General features: G+C 36.5%; 1 protein-coding gene across 8 annotated transcripts in view; it reads right to left on the bottom strand.

Annotated features, from left to right (window-relative positions):
- LOC126918331 (mucin-5AC-like) overlaps window positions 1-19,665 on the bottom strand; it is a 304,827-nt gene extending 285,162 nt beyond the window's left edge. For 4 of the 8 annotated variants that reach the window (XM_050726085.1, XM_050726091.1, XM_050726092.1 and 1 more), the window contains exons 1-2: window positions 8,732-8,847; window positions 8,173-8,344 (exon numbers count right to left, since the gene is read on the bottom strand). In XM_050726085.1, coding sequence (XP_050582042.1) covers window positions 8,173-8,344; window positions 8,732-8,832 — 273 coding nt within the window. In that variant the 5' untranslated portion in view covers window positions 8,833-8,847. Of the gene's footprint in view, window positions 1-8,172; window positions 8,345-8,731; window positions 8,848-17,508; window positions 18,161-19,368 lie in introns of those variants that run through there. The other 4 variants (XM_050726086.1, XM_050726087.1, XM_050726088.1 and 1 more) reach the window with 4 other exon arrangements.
- Window positions 19,666-19,907: the final 242 nt, after the last annotated feature.

Raw genomic sequence — 19,907 nt, 5'->3', positions numbered from 1 at the left:
TGTGATCGAGAGATTAGTCCTATTAGGCTAGTGGTAGCTTCGTTTCCTTTGAATTTGACTCAAGGAGTGCCTCTACGTCGACTAGTGCTCGAAGAATACAATTTCGAGTATTCAATTTCGGTGGATTTCCATTGCAAATTAACTAACTAAAGTAACTAACTTCGATAAATGCTAAATTTCAGAAATTTTATACGATCTATCTATTATTTTCCTTTGAAATAGAAATACTAACAGCGGTGTTAATAAAATTACGCCCGTCCTCTGGGAATATCATTTACCAGAAAGCAAACACAGAGGTGATAACTAAGAATACTCTCTAAGACATAAAGACTCGATAGATCCTTGGGATTTGAAGAATATTGGACAACGAGTAAGGAACACGATTCCATGCTGGATACCGTCTCGTCGAAAAAGGGGGACGAGTTTGTCATGTAATCTGTATTGGAAGTGCTAACTAAAGTATTAGGCGGTTCGGTTTCCAAGCAAGGGAGAAATGTTTGGCAATAACGAAGAAAGAGGGTTCCGACTTCCGGAGGGAAGTTTGATCCGTCTGATCAACCTGGATGATCTATATTTTGAAAATTTATCATACCGAGCTGAATTCTATATTTCATATGGGCTAAAAAATATTAAATAAGAAAGTTATATGTGATTATTTATTAAAAGCTACTATTTGAATATGCATTTTCAAAATCGTTGTGTCATTGCAATGAAACCAGCGTACATAACTGTGCATTGTAGTCACTAATCCATAGAATAGATTCATTGTAACTGAATTGATCGTTGTAGATAAACGAAACTATGGAATAGTCAGTATAAAAAGATAGATGAAAAAGAGATCCACAAAGCATCCCTCTAAGCGAACTGGAAATAATTATCTATTTAATATATAATAATTATTATATGATTATATATAATATGATAATTACGATAAGCACAAAGAGAGGACAAAAAAAAACGCAACCACATACCGTTCTCCAGTAACACAAAATCACACGCTACATAAGTTAAGTATAATTAGCTAAGCATAAGCTAGAGCATTTCAAACAGCGACTTATAATTTCTCTTCTGATTTAAAATTCGAAATAAGTACATTTTTCATATTCCGCGATTCATTCAATTTTTCTCCACGAAGCAATGGAATAAATTATTGTAATAAGTTAACTTCAACATTAAATCCTTTCGCGATCGAGACTCGGTCCTTCGCGGTAGCTTAACCATTACACCATACGAAAAGCACATCTTTCTCAGCGCTCCTTTTCCACCGGAGTTAATAACATAATTGCGACGCACCAGGTTCCTGTTCCTTACCGGAGTTTCTTAAGGAGAACAACATCGCGGGGATCACGCGTCTCCACGAAACAGAGATAGCGTTTTAATGCAGGACAAACACTCCGTATGGATGTCTGCCGAACGTCGGGGATGAAGAGAGAAAGAGAAAGAGCTAGAGCAGGCAAACAGCGGAAAGATCGCAAGAATAAGAGAGCGAGAGGCAGAGAAGCGGACGAAACGTTCGTGCACGGCTTGTCAGGGCGGGGTTGGCTAAAATGAAAGTTGGAACCACGGCTTACCGCAGCAAATCCGGCTTGATTAAAACACCGTAGGAGGAACCCCTTACCCCTTTAACCCGTAGCCACCAGCTACGTCCTCATACTACCTTTCCTCGTTTATTTCGACCTTCTTCGGTCGCCAAGGAGCGCGCCAACGTATAATCTTAATGCAGTCTTATACGAAGCGGAACGAGCCTATATTTCATTATAACCCCGCAATCCTTCCGGAGCCCTTCGCGTGCAACCCTTTCCATTTCAACTATTATAAACGCGAGACCGACCGGGATTTCGCTTCGAGATATCGTTCCACGGAATAGGGGTCTCTCGTACTCTCCGCTATCGTCAAACCAGATAGAAAACCGGAGGGCGCTACGCTTTCGGATAGGAAAAGGAAAATGGAAGAGGGAGACCATGGGGGTGTAAGAATCGAAACGATGACATTGGCTAAAGTACCTCGCCGGAATGCTTTCCCTAATCTTTTCCCCATTATGTAGAAAAATTGCAACTGGCTCCGGGGGTTGACTAGCCGAAATTTGAACTCGTGATCACGTTTGATAATGAAAATAGCTGCCAAATCAACAAACAAACGGGATCGAGGCGTGATGAGGATCGACGAAGAGATCTAAATGATTAGAATTTGAGAACATTTTATTAAAATCTAAATTTATAAGTATCATCGTAATAAAATTATTGTTTAGGTTAATGCTTAACGAATATAGAGTATTTATTTTGTGTATTTGAATGTGCGAAGTGAAGCAACGAAGTATACGTATTAATTATTTTATTTCCTCGTACTGAATCCAAAGTCGGTGACAATGGTTGGTGGTGTTACCGACCGACAAACGACCAGAGAACCGAGAGAAGTACCGTGAGTTTAAGCTCGAGGGGTAAAAAGGGGATGTATTTACGACGTTACAATACCCCGCGGGCTAATCCTCACCCGGAGCTGTGCCTAGGTCCAATCGACCCTTCTCCTTTCTCTAAACATCACAATTCCAGGATATGAACACAGAAATTTGAACGGGATAGGATTTCTTTGCTTCTTGTTTCATTAATCTTAATATAATTTTCAAATAATTCAACAACTATTCGATGAATGTATTTAAATATATTTAAAGAATGAATATATTAAAAAACTCAATTTCATACACGTCTATGTCACAAGTTTATGTTTCAAGGTGTAATGGAACTTAATAAAGACTTAATGAAGATATTATACTTCGAGCTAATAAGAAATTACTACTCGTTACACAAAACACTTCAAGATTCCTGATGCAACAACAAGAAAGTGCAAAATTTTATGAAGAGCCGCTCAAAAGGTAAATTGCTTGTTAACGATCTCTTCATAATACGAGCTTTAAAGCCCTTGTCTAACGGAACACCTTACCCGACCTGCCTTTCTTTCTCGAGGCCTAATTGACACGATTTTTATAAACTCCCCTCTGGTTACCGAGGGTTAAGCGTTCTTTTGTACTGCCGCTAACACTTTCAGCCTCAGACCCTTCTGCAAAAGTCCCTTTGTAGCTAAAGAGTGCGACGATGTTGGTGCACAATTATGATTTTCATCCCATGCAAAAATGTTCAAACACCAAGGAAGAAGCTTATGCTATGGCATAAACCACGACAATGATACGTGTATGACGTATGACATTATTTCGAGTCTCTAAGGGCTGGATGAATTCTATATGCTTCAACCCTCGAGTAATGTGGTTCAAAATATCTTTATAAAACGCGAGGAAAGCGTATGGAAACTATACGTAAAATACGTACGTAATCTTTCTTTTATGTGGCATTCTTTAAGGGATTAATAATAAATAAAGAATTTTAAGTAAAATGAGATATCGAATTATTCTGAATAAGAAGATAAGCTGAACGCATTGAAATTATTAAGTTAGTATTGAAAGCAACGTGAATAAATTAAGACTATACAAATTACATATAATGCATATGTAAATGTTTCAAATGATTCAATATATAGGTACCTAGAAATGAAATGAATGATCAAAAGACCATTCGATTTATTTTAAGCCTATTCACCCCAAAGGAGTGTGTTTTAACGGTAACGTCCTTCCCTGTAGGTTTTATAGGTTACGAGAACTTCAAATTGAGAGTCACTGACGTAAATATAGGTTCAGGGGTGAAAACAGGGTGCGCATTCCAAAGCCTTGGATCTAGGTATCCTCGCGCATTCATTCATAAAAATTCACTCAACCGCGTGGTTACTCCCACCGAGAGAATTGGAGGGTTCGTTCCAACCCCGATCAGTATGACAGCTCGACAAAGTTAAAGGGTACTATGCCTCGTCTTTTTAACTCTCCTTCGGAGCAAGTGATCACTAATGCCATCTTGACTATATGTATAGAAATATTCATGTCAATTTTTTTTCTATTACAATTCTTTTAAAAAACATCAGGCCTCGAATGAACGTGTTTCGAAAAAAAGCGCATTTGCTAAATAATAATATCAGTATCAATGCGATTGACTTTGCTGTATTACATTTCAAAGTAAAATTTATCAATGAAGTCAGAAGAATAATATCTTTTAATTAGCTTAAAGTTATAGCAGAGTTAATGATTAAAAATTATATTTCAAGTAGTAGAATTATAAATCACGTTAATTTATAGCATCAATAACGCTGAGTATTCTATATATTGAAGTAAAGACATTACAATAATTCTGGTAAGAATATTACCTCCAGACTGTAATCGTTCTCCTTTAAAAAGAATGACTGCTCATAATCGTAATCGTAACCATAACGATCCCGACGTTTCAGACGGAGCAGATTTCACCATTAATATTCCAGCAGCGTACAGATAATTACCCGAAGGTTCGCGCCTGACGATGTTAATAAAGAAATCACCAGCAATATTGAGATGTCAGTCGCCCTTTATTTTTCCCACTGTCGTCGTCGTGTCGCGTGGAAGATATGAAAACAAAGAAGTCATGCCTTAACTCTCATGATAATAGTTCGAGTGCATTAGTGTCGGTTTAGGTAACTTTGAAACGATGTTTACCTCTAGGGAAGCCTAAAATATAATTCCTGAAATTGATTCTTACGCGTTTACGGTTCTACATTGGAATACCAAAACATTGAAATAATTCCGTACGTCTTTGGGGGACAGAAAAGATATTGCACATGTTGTACAAACTATTTTTGTCCACCTTGAGATAAAAATAGTTATAAAGATGTAATTTACTGATTGCTGATTAACTTAAAAACGTTATCGACAGATGAATGTAGAAATATTGTTTGAAAATATAGCTTTCAATGTTTCATATATTTTTGTAACGTGTGCTGATCACATGTGAAAATAATTATATTACTTATTTATTAAACGACTATCATTATTGTAATTTATTTGATAAATCTGTATTCAGGAGTCACAAGCAGCTTATGGAAGATAGCGACACCACTGGCGCCCTCTATAGTCTTTTTCTTCAGATTCGAGACGACGCTCCATTTTTATTGATTTTTTTAAATCTGTTCATTTCAATCCTTTTTTTACAGGAAACAGTTTGTTAAATAAATAGCATCTGAAAAGTGCAAACGCTAGCACTTTAATATTTCATCATTGAACATGACTATATAATGATCCTAAATAATGTAGTACTTAAAACTTAAAAAGTTCCATCTTAAAAGCTTTACACTGCTTATTACGAAGTAATAGAATAATTATTTTCAAGTCAAAAGCAAATAAGGAATTTTTCGCTGTCGATTCGATCTTACATTGACTTTATCTTATTCACGGTCCCACGAAACCCCTTGGCCTCCTTCCGTTATGCGCGCCGTTGGCTAAATAGCTAACTTCGCACAACTATCTCAATAGATTATGATTATTGTGGAGGAAAGCTCTGATTTATGCAATTATCATAAATTCAGTTCCGCCTACCACCTTGCGTATGCTCAAGACGCTCCAACTATAGTCCCATTCATAGGATTTCAATAGCAAATTATTTCCTCGTAAAGTATGTGCATTCGTATATGAAAGATTATTCAGAAAATTTAAATAAACGCAACAGCTATGAAATGTATTGTCTTTTTATTCTACTGAGAGTATTATCATGGCAAAAATATATATTTCTATAATTTTAAAAACCTAAAAACTTTTTTTATTGTTAAAAAACATTAAAAGTTGGACTTTGCGAACAATATGACGATTAAGAACTTTTAACTGTTCATTATCCCGTTTTATAAATATTATATAGAGTGTACTGCGAAGGAAGAACTGTGTAAGCCTTGCGTGATTTTATATGTGTAAGTTTTCATTAAAAATTTATTGCAATATTACTATGACATGCAAACATATTATTAATGTATTTATGGGTAAGTTTAAAACATGAAAATATTTTAAATTTTTATGTATAATAACATTTTTCAAATCGAACATTAATCGATAATTTAAGGTGCTTATCATCTGGTTTAAATCAACACTTGCGCAAATAAGTTACAATTTGTCGATAACAGTTTGTCCCACTTAGTAATCTACCTTACCGATAGATGTGACCTTGACTTTGTCGGTACGAAGCACCACTAAAGATGCATCTGCTGAAACCATCTAGAGACGAGGTATCCGTCTATGAGCTATCGTTGATAACAATGTACCCATAGTACTGTCGGTAATAACTTCTCCAAAATTTTTATAATACTTAATAAAAACTTCTTCTTTCGTTTATTCTACTTATTCAATTAAATCTGAAAATACGTAAAACGTGTATGTTCTTTTCAGCATAGTGAAATATTTGATTATCGACCGAGTATCTGATCAGAGAATGTCTGACTAAAGCGACATTTACTACTGACTGATAATATTCTACTCTGTACCTTCCATGAGATACATTGATATAAATACAATTGCACGTATTAATGAACATTCAACATTGTACAATAACTTTTCATAGTAATGGAAGTAATCAAAGAATAAGCCCAATAAAAATATTTAACTTTTCCAATGATACTGTTTCGAAATAAAAATTATTACTATTTTAGAAGGTTGATTTCTTGAAGTAACATTAGCACAAGTGGCTTTTAACAGAGCGACTCATCACATCGACGAATTTAAGCATCGAACGTACGAACCATTTTATACGGTTAGAGGAAATTCCTTTCCTCTCCAATTACGCGGTTCGAACTTTGGAAACTTCGTCGACGAATCTCGGTGGGAAAAGGTTTGAAACTCCTCGAGAAACTTTAAAAATCGTTATTTTGCAGGGAAGCCGAAGCCTCCCCTACCGAGTTACGTGAATCCCTCCTTCATGACTCCCTGCCGGATAAAATGGAACGAAAAAGAAACAAAAGAGTAATCATACAGCTGCAAGGAAAACTTTTTCGATCAGCCAAAATAGATATTCTCCAACGTATTTAGAGTTATGTAAAATAATTTCCTACTTTGGCATACAAGTTCCAAGCTCTATTTGTCTCACGATAAAGAAAGTAAACTTATTGTAATTTAATAATTGAAAAATTCGTTATAAACATTAAAATAATATTTACGATAAAACAACTGTTCGATACTCGATACCGCAACATCGTAGATATATTTTACAGGTTAAATTATGTATACCGAAATAAAATTATTTAAAAAACATTCTATATTTCTATAATTATGATATATTATATAGTGAAAATAAGATAAAAAATTATCTACTTCGTTGTTGCGGATTCGAGCTTACGTAGACGTTTATACGAGCAATAATAAAGTGCCGAATGATCGATAAAAAACCTCCACGATAAAATAAAACGTCAGCGCTTTACGCGGTTACAAGAGTTCCACTTTACGTTTCTTGTCAATCCCATTTTTTCTGCGAACAAAAGTTATTTAATCTCCTCATTCATTCAATGAGCGAACGCAACATTATAGATAATTAAAAATTAACTCGTAGCAATGAGGAACGAATCACATGAAATGTCATCTTATTCAATTTGGCAGCTTTGAATATTTAATTTCATTAAATTATTGTTATTATGGTAAGATGGGCTGGAATATTATTACAATAAGACTCTCATCATTAGACATTATTCGCAAAAGAAGAGACAGAAATATATTTCACATTTCTTAGAAAAAAAGAATATTTCTTAGATAAAAGTTCAACTTTAAGAAATTATGTGAAATGTCACACTTTTAATTAGAAATAATTTGGAAAGAATTAGTGGAAAAGTTAAACAGCTAATTTTATACTTGTTACGACCAATCAGAAAAATTTCAGAAGTAACTTCAGACGAAGATGTTCGTGTCTTTGTCATTAAACTTATAAACTTCATTACTTATACTTTTACGAAACGATTATGGCACAAATGATTTGTAGAATTTTAATTACAAGTTTCACAAAGAAGAACGCTTACACCTCGTGAAAACGTTCTCAACGTCAGAAAGGCTATGAAAATGATCTGCTATTTCTTAGTACTTAAATAGTGGAAGTAATTAATTTTATATTTAATTATGTTTCAGAGCCTTGTTAAAAGGCGTTGTGAATTTTTAACATAGGTTCAGCTTTAATTTCACGATTCTTCAAAGGATTGTTAACACGACGTAAAGACAAGATAGAAGAAAGTAATTGGTCTTTATGTTCCTGTAAATTGAATGACAACAAAAGATTTTTGATAACTTATTCATGCTTCACTTACCTTTTTCGGCGAGGGATGCAGCACAGTTACCGGGACCTGTCGGGGGGTTGGAATGAGTGGCGTTTGGGTTGACTCCTTCACAGAATATAACGGCAATTTTGTCTCTCTGTTGCTTGGCAGCTCTAGTAAGTGCTGTATAGAATGGTTTTGCCTCGTCTTCTTTGACGCCATTCTATCACAAAAAAAACAAACTATTAACGTCGCTATTAGTACTCGATATTTAATACAACGTTAAGTGGCAGCTATCTGATGAATTAGTAAACAGCACATCAATTGCTAATAACACAATTATGGTATGAATTATTTGTTATATTAATTGCATAACGATATTTATGGTTGGTTTCAATAATGAATAATGAAGAGACGTCGAAGAGTATTCGTTACGATTCCTGTGAATCTGCTCGATAATAAATTTCAATGTTTGTTATTTGTATTAAAAAATTTCCGGCTATATAATTAATCCACATCGCGCAGCATGTGTATGAGTACGAATAAAATTTCCAAAATATTCTACGTAACGTTTCCATTATGCTGAACGATATAGGCATATATTATAAACCTTATGATTATCGAGGATATCCAAATCTCGACGTAACGGTGTGCGTAGATCCCTTTTTCCAGCAGCGTCGTGAAACTGGATATCGGATAAAACTTTCGCATTTAACTTTTCCGTCCTGTAGGGGAAACGGCCAACAAAGCTCATCACCGGAAACTTTTCCGAGACAAAGAGGAACGAACGGGAGCCAAGCGAGATAGAAGATGACGCGCGCCGCGACGCTGACCACGATATAAACCTACACTCTGCATCACCGTCTCTGTACTAACGTTTACACCCGTGATCGTGTCCCAACTATCCGTATACAGATGTCTGCATTCTTTGTTATTATAATTTTCAAACGTAAATGTTGGACCAACAGAATGAATATTAAACTCCTACGAGTAGTCGTATCAAATTTAAATCTTTCATCACTAGATAAAACAAAGAAAGCGGATAAGAAATATGGTAATTACTAGGTATAAGATAATAATAGTGACAAAACAAACGAAAGAAGCGGAACCGCTTGTAATTTGTAAGGAAAACAATAAAGATATTATCTATCCACTGCTACATAGAACAATACACGTTATCCCTGTTGCTTCTCTCCTCTCATATAATGAATGACGTGACAGAATTAAGTAAAGAACATTTATAAAACAAGATCATATTAGAAGGTAATATAAAATTCCAAATTAAAGCAAACAAAAAACAAATCCTTTTCTCTCACTTTAAAAATCATTCTATACACTTATCCAGGACGACTGAATAATCTGAACAAAAGTAATCACGAACAAAAGGTAAAAAATTTTTGTTGCAGAACTTGAAACTTATTTTCCAGCAGACGCTCTTAAGTCACTTCAGCGAACCACTTACTTTTGTCATCATCGTAAGCAGTTTTCAAATTACAAACACTCAAAGAAAAGAATATAGCTTCCTCGTTGCGCGAAGCGTGGAACGCTAGCAAAAAGTAATGCCTTTAAATGGCTCAAACTGAAATGACATCGCGGCGAGCGTGTGCATGTGCGTTTAAAGTTGACTGCACGTGCTAGTGGAGAATCGCTCGGTGCGCACAACGGTGGGGTAACTCACCCCCGAAGCCGCCGCGAAAGTTTGTTCTCTTGTGTGTTTACGCACGCGCCAGATCGTGCACACACGTTCGACCAAGTACACTTATAGCAATGCACGATGTCGGCGAGCAATACGACCGTGACCTTACCGACTGAACTGCAATCGAAAAACTGGAGGGAGTGTTGAAAGCAATTAGATTCATTATGATTATCTATTATCTGGATTCGATGCAAACTCGAAAATAACAGTATTCGTGTCTGTTACAGAACAATTTAGAACGTACTTCTATGATATTTTCTATTAAACTGCTGTAGAATTAAATTTAAAATAACCTTGTCCTTTATATTTGATGTCATGTTAAATACTTTGATGTGAATAACAATTCATTATTGTTAAAAAGATGTGTTATAAATTTGCTTAGAAATAATTCAGTAGAAAAACAAAATCCTTATTCTATCATAACCCATTGTACCATTGTCCGCAGTGTTTGTACAGAGTGTCATATACATCTACCGCAGTAAATAAGGATAACTCTCATGAGACGTTTAACTAATATGAAGCGACTTTATTATCGTTCGAAAAAATACATTCAGTATCCTATAATGACTTCATGCGTAACATTATAGTTTTTGCATATAGGTCGATACCAAAAAGCGCATACAAAGTGGAATATGAAGTTACTTCAGTTGATAGATTACAATGATTACTTCACGAACTAAAATAATTTTGATTCCAGTATACATTTTAATTCAATTACCTGGAAGCCAATATGTTATATATATATAGCAAGCAAAATGTCTATCTGTACACTTTGTACAGTGCGGAAATGAAATAGGTATTGATTCTTGTAATTTCAATACTGATATTTCAAAGCAAAGTATACGTGATCATTTTTGTGCGAGGAAGTTCGCGTTTTCTTATTGCAAAAAGTTCAAACTTAGCAGCTGCACAAATAATTAATTCGATAACTTCTCTAGCGATGTTGAAATACATTGTATGTAGTTATTGCGACAAATTACTTAAATGTAAAAGCTGCAGATCCATTTTAACTACAGACCAACTTTTGTATATTACTAACAGAAAAGGACATAACGATATTCTCAACAATTCTTTATCAGATCAAGCGATAATACAACAACTTTCAATTGTACAACTTTAGTACCGCTATTGTACCGCTTATTGTACACTATAGTACCGCTTCATTTCAGAGACCACTCTGTTTATTAGATTTATGAAGGTATAATTTTAATTACAAAAATAAAACCTTTGAGAACAGTTAATTAAAAACAGCAACGAATGTCTTAGGATATGGCAAGACAAAATACATCATGAAATTCTAACTAATCTTGAGAAGATCATACGAAACAAATATTCTTCGTATCTTTTCTCCAAATGTATATTATCAACGACATAAATATACCATTAATTTCTTTTCATTTTTCAGGCGTTTTACACAGTATGAATATTGTAGTATTTAGATGAAAATTAATTTAAACATTCATATACCAGTAAACTGAGTTTTCAATTTAGTTTAATATTAAAATAAAAATATAGATATCAAATATACCAAATTTTATTTAAAATATATGTTTTTATACGTAAATTTAGTGAAGAAACGAACGTAATATACACACATATTTCTATGAGTATTTTAATAAAAGTATCTTTATGACTAAATGCCTGGATAAAATAATTAAAACATTTTAATATTGCAAAATATTTTGCGCCGGTATTTTTTATATTACTCATTGCCAGCCCTTTAAAAATAACATTTATGTCCTACAGTTCACCGATTCGGATTTAATTGTTCCCTTTCACTTGCTACGTTCTATTACATAACATTATGTCAAATGTTTCATGATATTAACCTAATACTAAAATAGTTTCTTATTAAAAATAATAAGTGTAAATCAATATTATATTTTTGAAAGTTTAAATACCCGTCATATATTTATTACATAAAAATACACCATGAATGTAAAGTTAAGTAAATTTACTACAAACTACATAGCGAAATAAATTTTGAACGGAACGGCAAGAACCCCATCCCCTTTACCGTTCTTCTCTATTTCCTTTCGATCAATCTACAGTAGACGTATGTATACTGTATGTTACTATTAAACTTCTTTGAAGTTTGCTTATATTGAAATACCAGAATTAAAGAAAAGATTATTGATTTCAACAAACATTTAATTCGCATGTCTACCACGTGTATCTTTAAAGCGATATCAACGTTATATTCCTTAGTGTTTTATTTTTTTGCTAATAATTGATATGACTTGATTATATGTATAATGCAACAACTTGTATACAACACCCGTTTTATTTCGTTACGTCGTTCTTCTGTTTCAAAATGATGTAATAATATGTAACATAAAACTACAGATATTTCATAAATAATAAAATTAATATCAACATCAGTTATCCCCTATTTCGCATACATACATACATATATATACATATTATTATTATATTACACATATTATACATATGTTATATATTATATATATCTGTATGAATTCTGTCAATTTGTCATATTCCAATGTATATGTGTATACATATATATATGTGACAAATTGAAGGAATTCATAAAAATTTACAATTTGACCTATCAAACGATTCTCTAAATTTTTCTGAAAATCGATAAAAAATATAGGTCATAGGAAATTAATGATGCCGTAGATACCAGTTGGAAAGCTATACAATTGCTTCGAAATTACGTGAAAGTGAAGTATTTTACAATATTGGCTAAAGCGTTAACGATTCGATTCGAATGACTTGTATCTCTTGCCACGATAGTGTGCTCTTTCCGCTTTCATTCTTCGCAATTGCAATATAACAGATAAACGATTGTGCACAGGCTATTAATCCGAATTTTTGTTTGATTGATGCGTTGGACGTATGAATTTAAATGATAGAGCTGACATTGTCATATTAACAATTTACAAATCACCTACAAAAATAAGATTAGGATCACATCAATATTTTACTTTTCGTTTGTAAATTCATAATACGTACATAGATAAATCCTGTAATAATTTTCTCAACGCGATAAAATCTTTCCTGTATTATCAATTAAATAATCGTTATTCACGCCGGTTTGAATAATCATTAAACAAGTATATGTGTATATTGATTACTATTACATAATTATATTCATATCATAATTCACGACACGGATTCCATATAGAAAAGATTCGTCGAACGTTTATTACATACGATTGAGATAACAATTAAATGAACGTGATCGTATCGATATTAGATGACACAGCGATAGAAACGAGGGAAGAAAGCACCGAACGGTAGAAGAGAAATGAAAAGAAAGAAGAAGAAAAAGAAGAGGAAGAAGTAGAAGAAGAAGAAGAAGAAGAGGGAGGTGGCGGAAGGTACGTATTTCAGTCATCCGGCCAACTTTTGCAAGTTTAATGCCCGAGCGCTCGAGTAATTTAACACGACGAAATTAACTTTTCAGTTTTACCAAAGTTTCCTGGCAACTTAACCACGTTTCCGCGTCTCTTTCCATCGTATCGCGCGTTCTCGCTTCTTCTGGCTTCTTCTTCGCCCGCTCTCCCGGTACCAACACGAACACCTAAGACCAACTTTTAAAGCGCTCACCGTGGTAACAACTGCGTGGCTTAGCGCGAGCTCTACTCAACTATAATTCCACCCTTAAGACTCTAAGTTTACGACGTAAACTTCCTCCTTACCGTCGGCGTCGGGCCACGCTGATGCCGATACTTCGATTTTGGCAACGAGAAAAACAGAGGTGGTCGGCGGGAATGAAATAGAACTATGGCAACGGTGGACCGAACCGATATCGGAGATTTGTACGCGAAAACAATTGGATCACTCCGCAAAGAAAATTCTCAGCGACGTGGCAGTTATCAGACATACCTTCCGAAACGCGTATGCGAAAATCATGTAATGTGTCCACGCTTTTTTGTCGGATAATACCGCGATCAAAGATGATAAGCGTGTTGCAGTATTTTCCTACAGCGAGATTGTGTATTCGGAATCCGGAAACCTTCTCGAAGAGCAGAACGTATTTTTTCCGTATGAAAGCTTTACAAAAATGTAATTCGGATGTTCTCGATATAAAATGTATTTTTTCCTTATTTCTAAGAAAGGACATTTATAATCGTTCTTTCTAACCCTTTAATATTTAGATATTTGATTTGCAAATGTATAACGCAAATATTCAGCAAAGTATTAATATAATTTTCATTCATATAAAATCCTAATTTCGAAATTTTTTAAATTTTACCTCGTGGAAAAATTAACCGAGGAAAAGGAAATGCTTGTGCGCAGGTTTGCTTGGCTATTATACTCGCACGATTGGTTATCTGTTACTTCCCATTCATCTGTCCCGGCATCCGCAACTTCTCAACGATTTCAAGCCTTTTCGCCAAGAGTCAGCACGAAAACTACCGAACGGATACCGAGACTTGAAATATTGTATCCATTGCTCATTCTAAAACGCCAGTCTTTCCGGTAAACAAAGCTTTTAATGATTGAGTGCACATTCGACGCTTTCGCGTTTAAAATCGAACAAATGAGTGTGCCGTTCGCCGTTATGACATTAAATACATTCAAAAGTTTCGAAACTGAATCTCTTCAAAATATCGATTTTATACGTAAATATTGAAGCGTGCCAAAATCACTTAAATTTGCAGTTGATCTCGTAAGAAAACATATCGATCAAATGACATGGTTTCAAGTTTCGTCACTATTATTTATTCGCTGAATTTTTGGTAAACGCGTCCTCGATATAAGAGTTTGGAAGAAGTCGAGGCATCAAATAAGTTTTACTATATACGAACTTTGACACAGGTCAGCAATTTCTTATCCAATTTTTATTTAGTATCAAAGTTACAGAAAAGCTATTCGCTACGAAGTTACGAATGGTATAAAATTATGTTTGGAAAACTTTTGCTTCGTTCTTTTTAAAAGATTTATATTTAGTATGTTACTTTTATGAAACAATGTACTGCTTTAAGAAATACTCGACTGTTCGTTTAAAACATTGTCAATTGGAATATATTTCTTTCAAAAATAATGAACTAAAAAATTCGTCATTAACGGTACCATTTTTAGGATATAATAAATTAAACAATTATGTTAGATGTAATAGATGCATTGTAGTTGCAGCTTGTTTTCTACGATGTTTGTTGTAAAAATATGTAAAAGCGTTGAAATTCACTCATTTCAGTCAGTCAAAGTGCGTTTCACTCGTTGGTAAATGAAACAAAGTAAACAGAAGAAAATCATAACGTTAAAAATTGCATTCGTACTTTATTCGCAAGAATGAAAAAGTATCAGACGTCAAAAATAAAAATTGTAACAAAAGTAATGGACGTTTCATTAGCTATAAAGGTAAGTTTCATTTATCCCCATTAACATTTAGAATAGATACTTAATGAACGAAATCTAAGGAGAAAATAAAAACGATCCAAATATCTTTTTCTGACATGTTGCCTAATTTAATTACGCGATCACTATAAACTTGAGCCATAGTAGATGTTAAGAACAATTGCAAAAAGGAGAAGACTTATTACTTCCTTCATCCTTAGAGAAATACTCGCAAACTACTTCGCAAAATACTCGCAAAAACATTATCTTCTGATAGATGTACTCTAGCATATTTAAATAAACTTAATGAGTTTCTCCTCTGCGATGTTGTCCATTGTTAATCTTAAAAGTATGGCACATTTACTCTTTTGGAGCATCGAAGAAAGAATGCATCGCGGAAGGATACGAAGCAATGGGGCTGACTCTCTTAGGCAATATTCACGCGTATGAAAAAAAAAGTAACAACTAGGAAATATCCGATTAACCTCTAGCTCCGGTCTTGTGAGGCGAAGCGAGGAAACAACAGGAAACATCCTGGACTACGGTGATGTCGTTGACGACGACGTCAACCTCGACGATGAGACGCACGCGCGTGGAATTGGAGTTGAAAGGCCTTGGACCACGCTCCGGAGGATTCCAAAAGCCCCCGGCCAACAGCCACTTGGTGGAATTCGAAGCACAATGCCAACAACGCGGAATTACACCGCGGAACCGTAATGATAGCGGCTTAATTAGTGCCTCTCTACTTTTTCATGCATCGGACTGTCATTCCAGGTGCTACTAAACGGGGACAGGATATCATATAACGCGTTTAAGATAGAGAAAACTCAGAGTTTCCATTGTTTCGCTCGATGGTACGTAACTCGCTCGATAAGAGTGTTTATTCGAATAATCGAATAATTGTTTCGGGGATAATACGTGAACGTTCGCACTAGTGTAGCTAAATTATTATTTAACGCGAAGTAAGGTAAGCGTAAAGATTGAAAGAATTTCTTATGTACGGTATTTGTTTTCATCACAGTTAGAATACCAGCGTGTCAGACTTTAGAGAAGACATTTTGTACTGAATAACCACTGTTTTATGTTCATTCATAATGAATAAAAGAGGATAGTGAACATTTTATACGTATGGCTTCCCCAATTTTGTTAAATTGAAAACATGATGTTTTATGCCCATAGAAGTATGCGAGTTCTTTTTCAGAAAAATTACTGAGCGTAATTCGCGCCGGTTTTTTCCTCAAAATCATTTTGGCTCGTATACAAGGAACGCTTTGTATTCTTCCGGTATGACATAGATTTTTAACAATTACCAGACTGGTACGATATTTCGTATAATCCCGAGAACACGACGTCAAGTTTAATGCCCGATATCTCGTGCTTCAGTCCATTCTTTCCAAAATCCGCTGGTTCAGATTTTCCGTTACCAGTCCGTTTCCAACAAATCGGTAGTTTTCGAAGCATAGGTTCAACACAAATAAGAAATTACATCCCAATGAAATGTATGCAAAGCAAAGCGAAACATTTACGAACTAAATAAAATAACAATAAAACCGGAATAAAAAGATAAGTTAATACCGTGCATATAATTTTATAAAAATATCAACGAATTTTTCGCACAGAATAGAATATAAAATTTTAGTAACGGAAAATTATTAAATTGAAAACATGTATATAATTTTATTACATTTTATAGTTATATTTCCCCGCCACAATACACTTAAACTAATGAAATTTAAAAGCTGGCTACGCAAATACAATCGCACATACACGTATGATAACGCGCAAGAAACAATTGCTCCGGTGTGTAAGCACAAAGTTCCCCGATTCTCGATCAAATCCGCGCTACTACAGGAGCGCAAAACTTTTCGACGCTCATGAAACTTTCGAACGTGCGATCAGCATGTATTGGTAAGTTTATAGTGGAAGGGGTGAGCTCACAGAGGATTAATCTCACATTGAGTCTGCGCGCACAGAATCCCGATAATCAAAAGCGTTGATACTCTCACAACAAGCAACGTTATATAGTGCCTAGTAAATGATCAGCTGACCTGTTCCATCCCCGGAGAGAAGAGAAACGCAGTATCGCCAGGATACTCGCGACGAATTACGCAGATTAGAGAACGATTTTTTTCTTTTTATCTACCAATACGAAAGTCTACCAGTCTGCGGCGATAGATCAGAGTCGAACCGATAAACGATCGTGAAATCATTTAACAAACGAATCTGCATAGACAGCTTCGAATTAGCGCGCAAAAGTTCAAATAGTTCTTTACAGTTCAAGCAAGGAAATATATATTTCCAAAACGAGTCGAATATTTTATGCTTAAATAAATAGTTACATCTGTTTAATCACAGTCACGTGCAATAATAAGTATACATACGTGATTTATTTGTTGAAAACTAAGCCTCACGATCCAGTAATCCTGACCAGTCTGAAACACTTTTGAATCATGATATCAGCGTGTCCATCGTTGGTCAGTTGAATTCAGCACGAACACCAACGTAAACAAACGGTTCATGATGCCACCGCACGATTCACGAATGAACATAGTAAAAAAAGCTGAAATGTCCCCGTTTCACGTTTCTTTATTATCTTGTGTCACATGTTTCCTTAAGTTACGCACATGGTCCTGCTTGGAGAAAAAAATCAGCCTGATAAGAAGCCTGATCGTGATGACCACATCTCGTGTCCTGTACCACTTTGCTCATCCCACTGTCACCGTAACACGCGGCACGTTTATCGCTGGCACGCGTCCGGCGTTACCGACGGAGTAAACTCGTTACTAGGTTAGAATTCGGTGAAAAGGGATCCCCGTGAGCGCACGCTACTAGAAAGCGGTCTCGCTTCTCCCCTCCCTCGGTACAGACTTTCCCCCCTCTTTCTCCCCGCATCGCTCGTAGTTTCCAGGATCTCGGGAAAACTTTGCTGGAAAGCGGCAGGCGGCACGAGCCGAGTGGGGGTTGACAGATACGTACACCCCATCCAGAGTTTGAGTAGGGGAAACAGTTCTCCCTCTCCAGCCCCCTTTGTCTCTGTGTGTAAGCATGAACGCGGTAAATAAAAAAGTTTCAAGTCACTCGCGAATTCGTCGGCCAGCAATGCGCAGGAACCAAGATGGCGCATTACTTCGCAAAAGTTTCTTGGAACACCTACGAATTCCAGAACAGCGATCACCGGCAAAAGAAAAGGTATTTACTCTTGAGCAACTTAGCCGGGCAACAAAAGAAATGATTACGCGCTTATGGTTTAGATCTAATACTCAATTCGACGCTTTGTAAACCGTCTGCGAAACGAGTTATCAACAAATTCGCAGAAACGAAACGGTAATCAGTAGTATAGGATCGAATATGATCAGGCAGGTCTGTACTGTATACTAGGAGAGCAGAATGATTTAGAACGCGTTAGCAATGCGTCGAGCTATTTCAACTCGCACCCAAAATTCTTCGAATTAAAAAGGAACTTGTCCTACTGTTTTTACAAGATGTTACATTTACGTTCTCTGTTACGTGCAAGGTAGTTAATATTATATAAAATAATCTTTTATCTGCTGCGATATCTAGCTTTACTATAAAATTATGCTCGTATTCGCTTTCATAAGACTTAGCGACACGAGTTTCCTCTAACTTTCCGCATGTAGAATAAAAGTCACGCGAACATGAGTTACACGTGGCAAACATAGAGAAGAGCGCGGCATCGTTTGAGTGGTACAGAGAGCGCGACGACCATACAACGCGAGGAAGCGTCGAAGCGGATCGTTTTAGGCAGCAGGGACGGTGGACCCCTGAAACTTAGAAAGTGCATACTCTCGATACATGCGATGATTCCCTTCTCATCGTCGGAGGCTGTCTATTTGCGGAGGTAGTCGTACCTGGTTGCTTGCCGCCTGCCCTCGTGGGAGCCAGCTAAGGGAAATCAATATCTCACTAGAGGTAGAGAATATGAGAAAGAGAGAGATGAAGTGGCGGGAGTAGGAGTTGGCGAAGGAAAAGCAGGAGAAAGAGAAGACAGAGAGAAGATGTAGGTGGAGGTGGAGAAGTAGGAAGGGTATAAGAGGTGGAAGAAAATAGGAAGTAGGAAGGAGAAGAAGGACGCAGTTTGCGCTCGGACGACCTCGCTCGCTCGTGGTCTTCCGCGGCCGTAGTGCCACGCGTGAACTCGAGTACCGCGGTAGCAGCACGCGTAACTCGTGCAAGAATCTCCCACTACTATATTCTATAGTACGCTATTACGCTGTTATTACCGGCAGCGCTCGGTCGGTCACACACGCCAGCACGGGCCGGTCCGTTCCGTCGGTAGCGCGTGCCGCGTGTGTTCTTTCGCGCTACGACAACCACCATCACACCGCGCACGCTACCTGGACAAACACGTTACCCCGCGTGTGTTACCGCGTACGCAGCCAACTCGTTCCAATCCTATCGGCCGCTTAGCGGGAACTGGAGACGAAAACCTTGCCCGCACCGCGTTGCCGTCCTCGCTCCAAACTCACTCTCATTCTCCATCCCCTTTGCTCTCTCACCCCCTGAATCGCGGTCTCGCTCTTGTCCTCTTTCTACGTTCGGCTCTCTCGCTCGCGCCGCGTTCTCACACTCCGCGCGCTTCTCAGCGAAACTTTCCCGGCGTCGGGACACGCTGCCGCTGCCACCACCACCATCACTACCACCACCGCCACCGCCAACGGTACCAACACCATCGCTTTTCTACCACCACCGCCACCCACCGCGCCGTTACCTTCGTCTTTTCGACATTTACCAACACCGACAACGAGATTCTCTACACATC

This window comes from Bombus affinis, chromosome 7 (assembly GCF_024516045.1).
Source record: "Bombus affinis isolate iyBomAffi1 chromosome 7, iyBomAffi1.2, whole genome shotgun sequence".
Taxonomy (NCBI): domain Eukaryota; kingdom Metazoa; phylum Arthropoda; class Insecta; order Hymenoptera; family Apidae; genus Bombus; species Bombus affinis.
The sequence above is the reverse complement of the archived record's forward strand: the minus strand, read 5'-3'. Positions and strand labels throughout refer to the sequence as shown.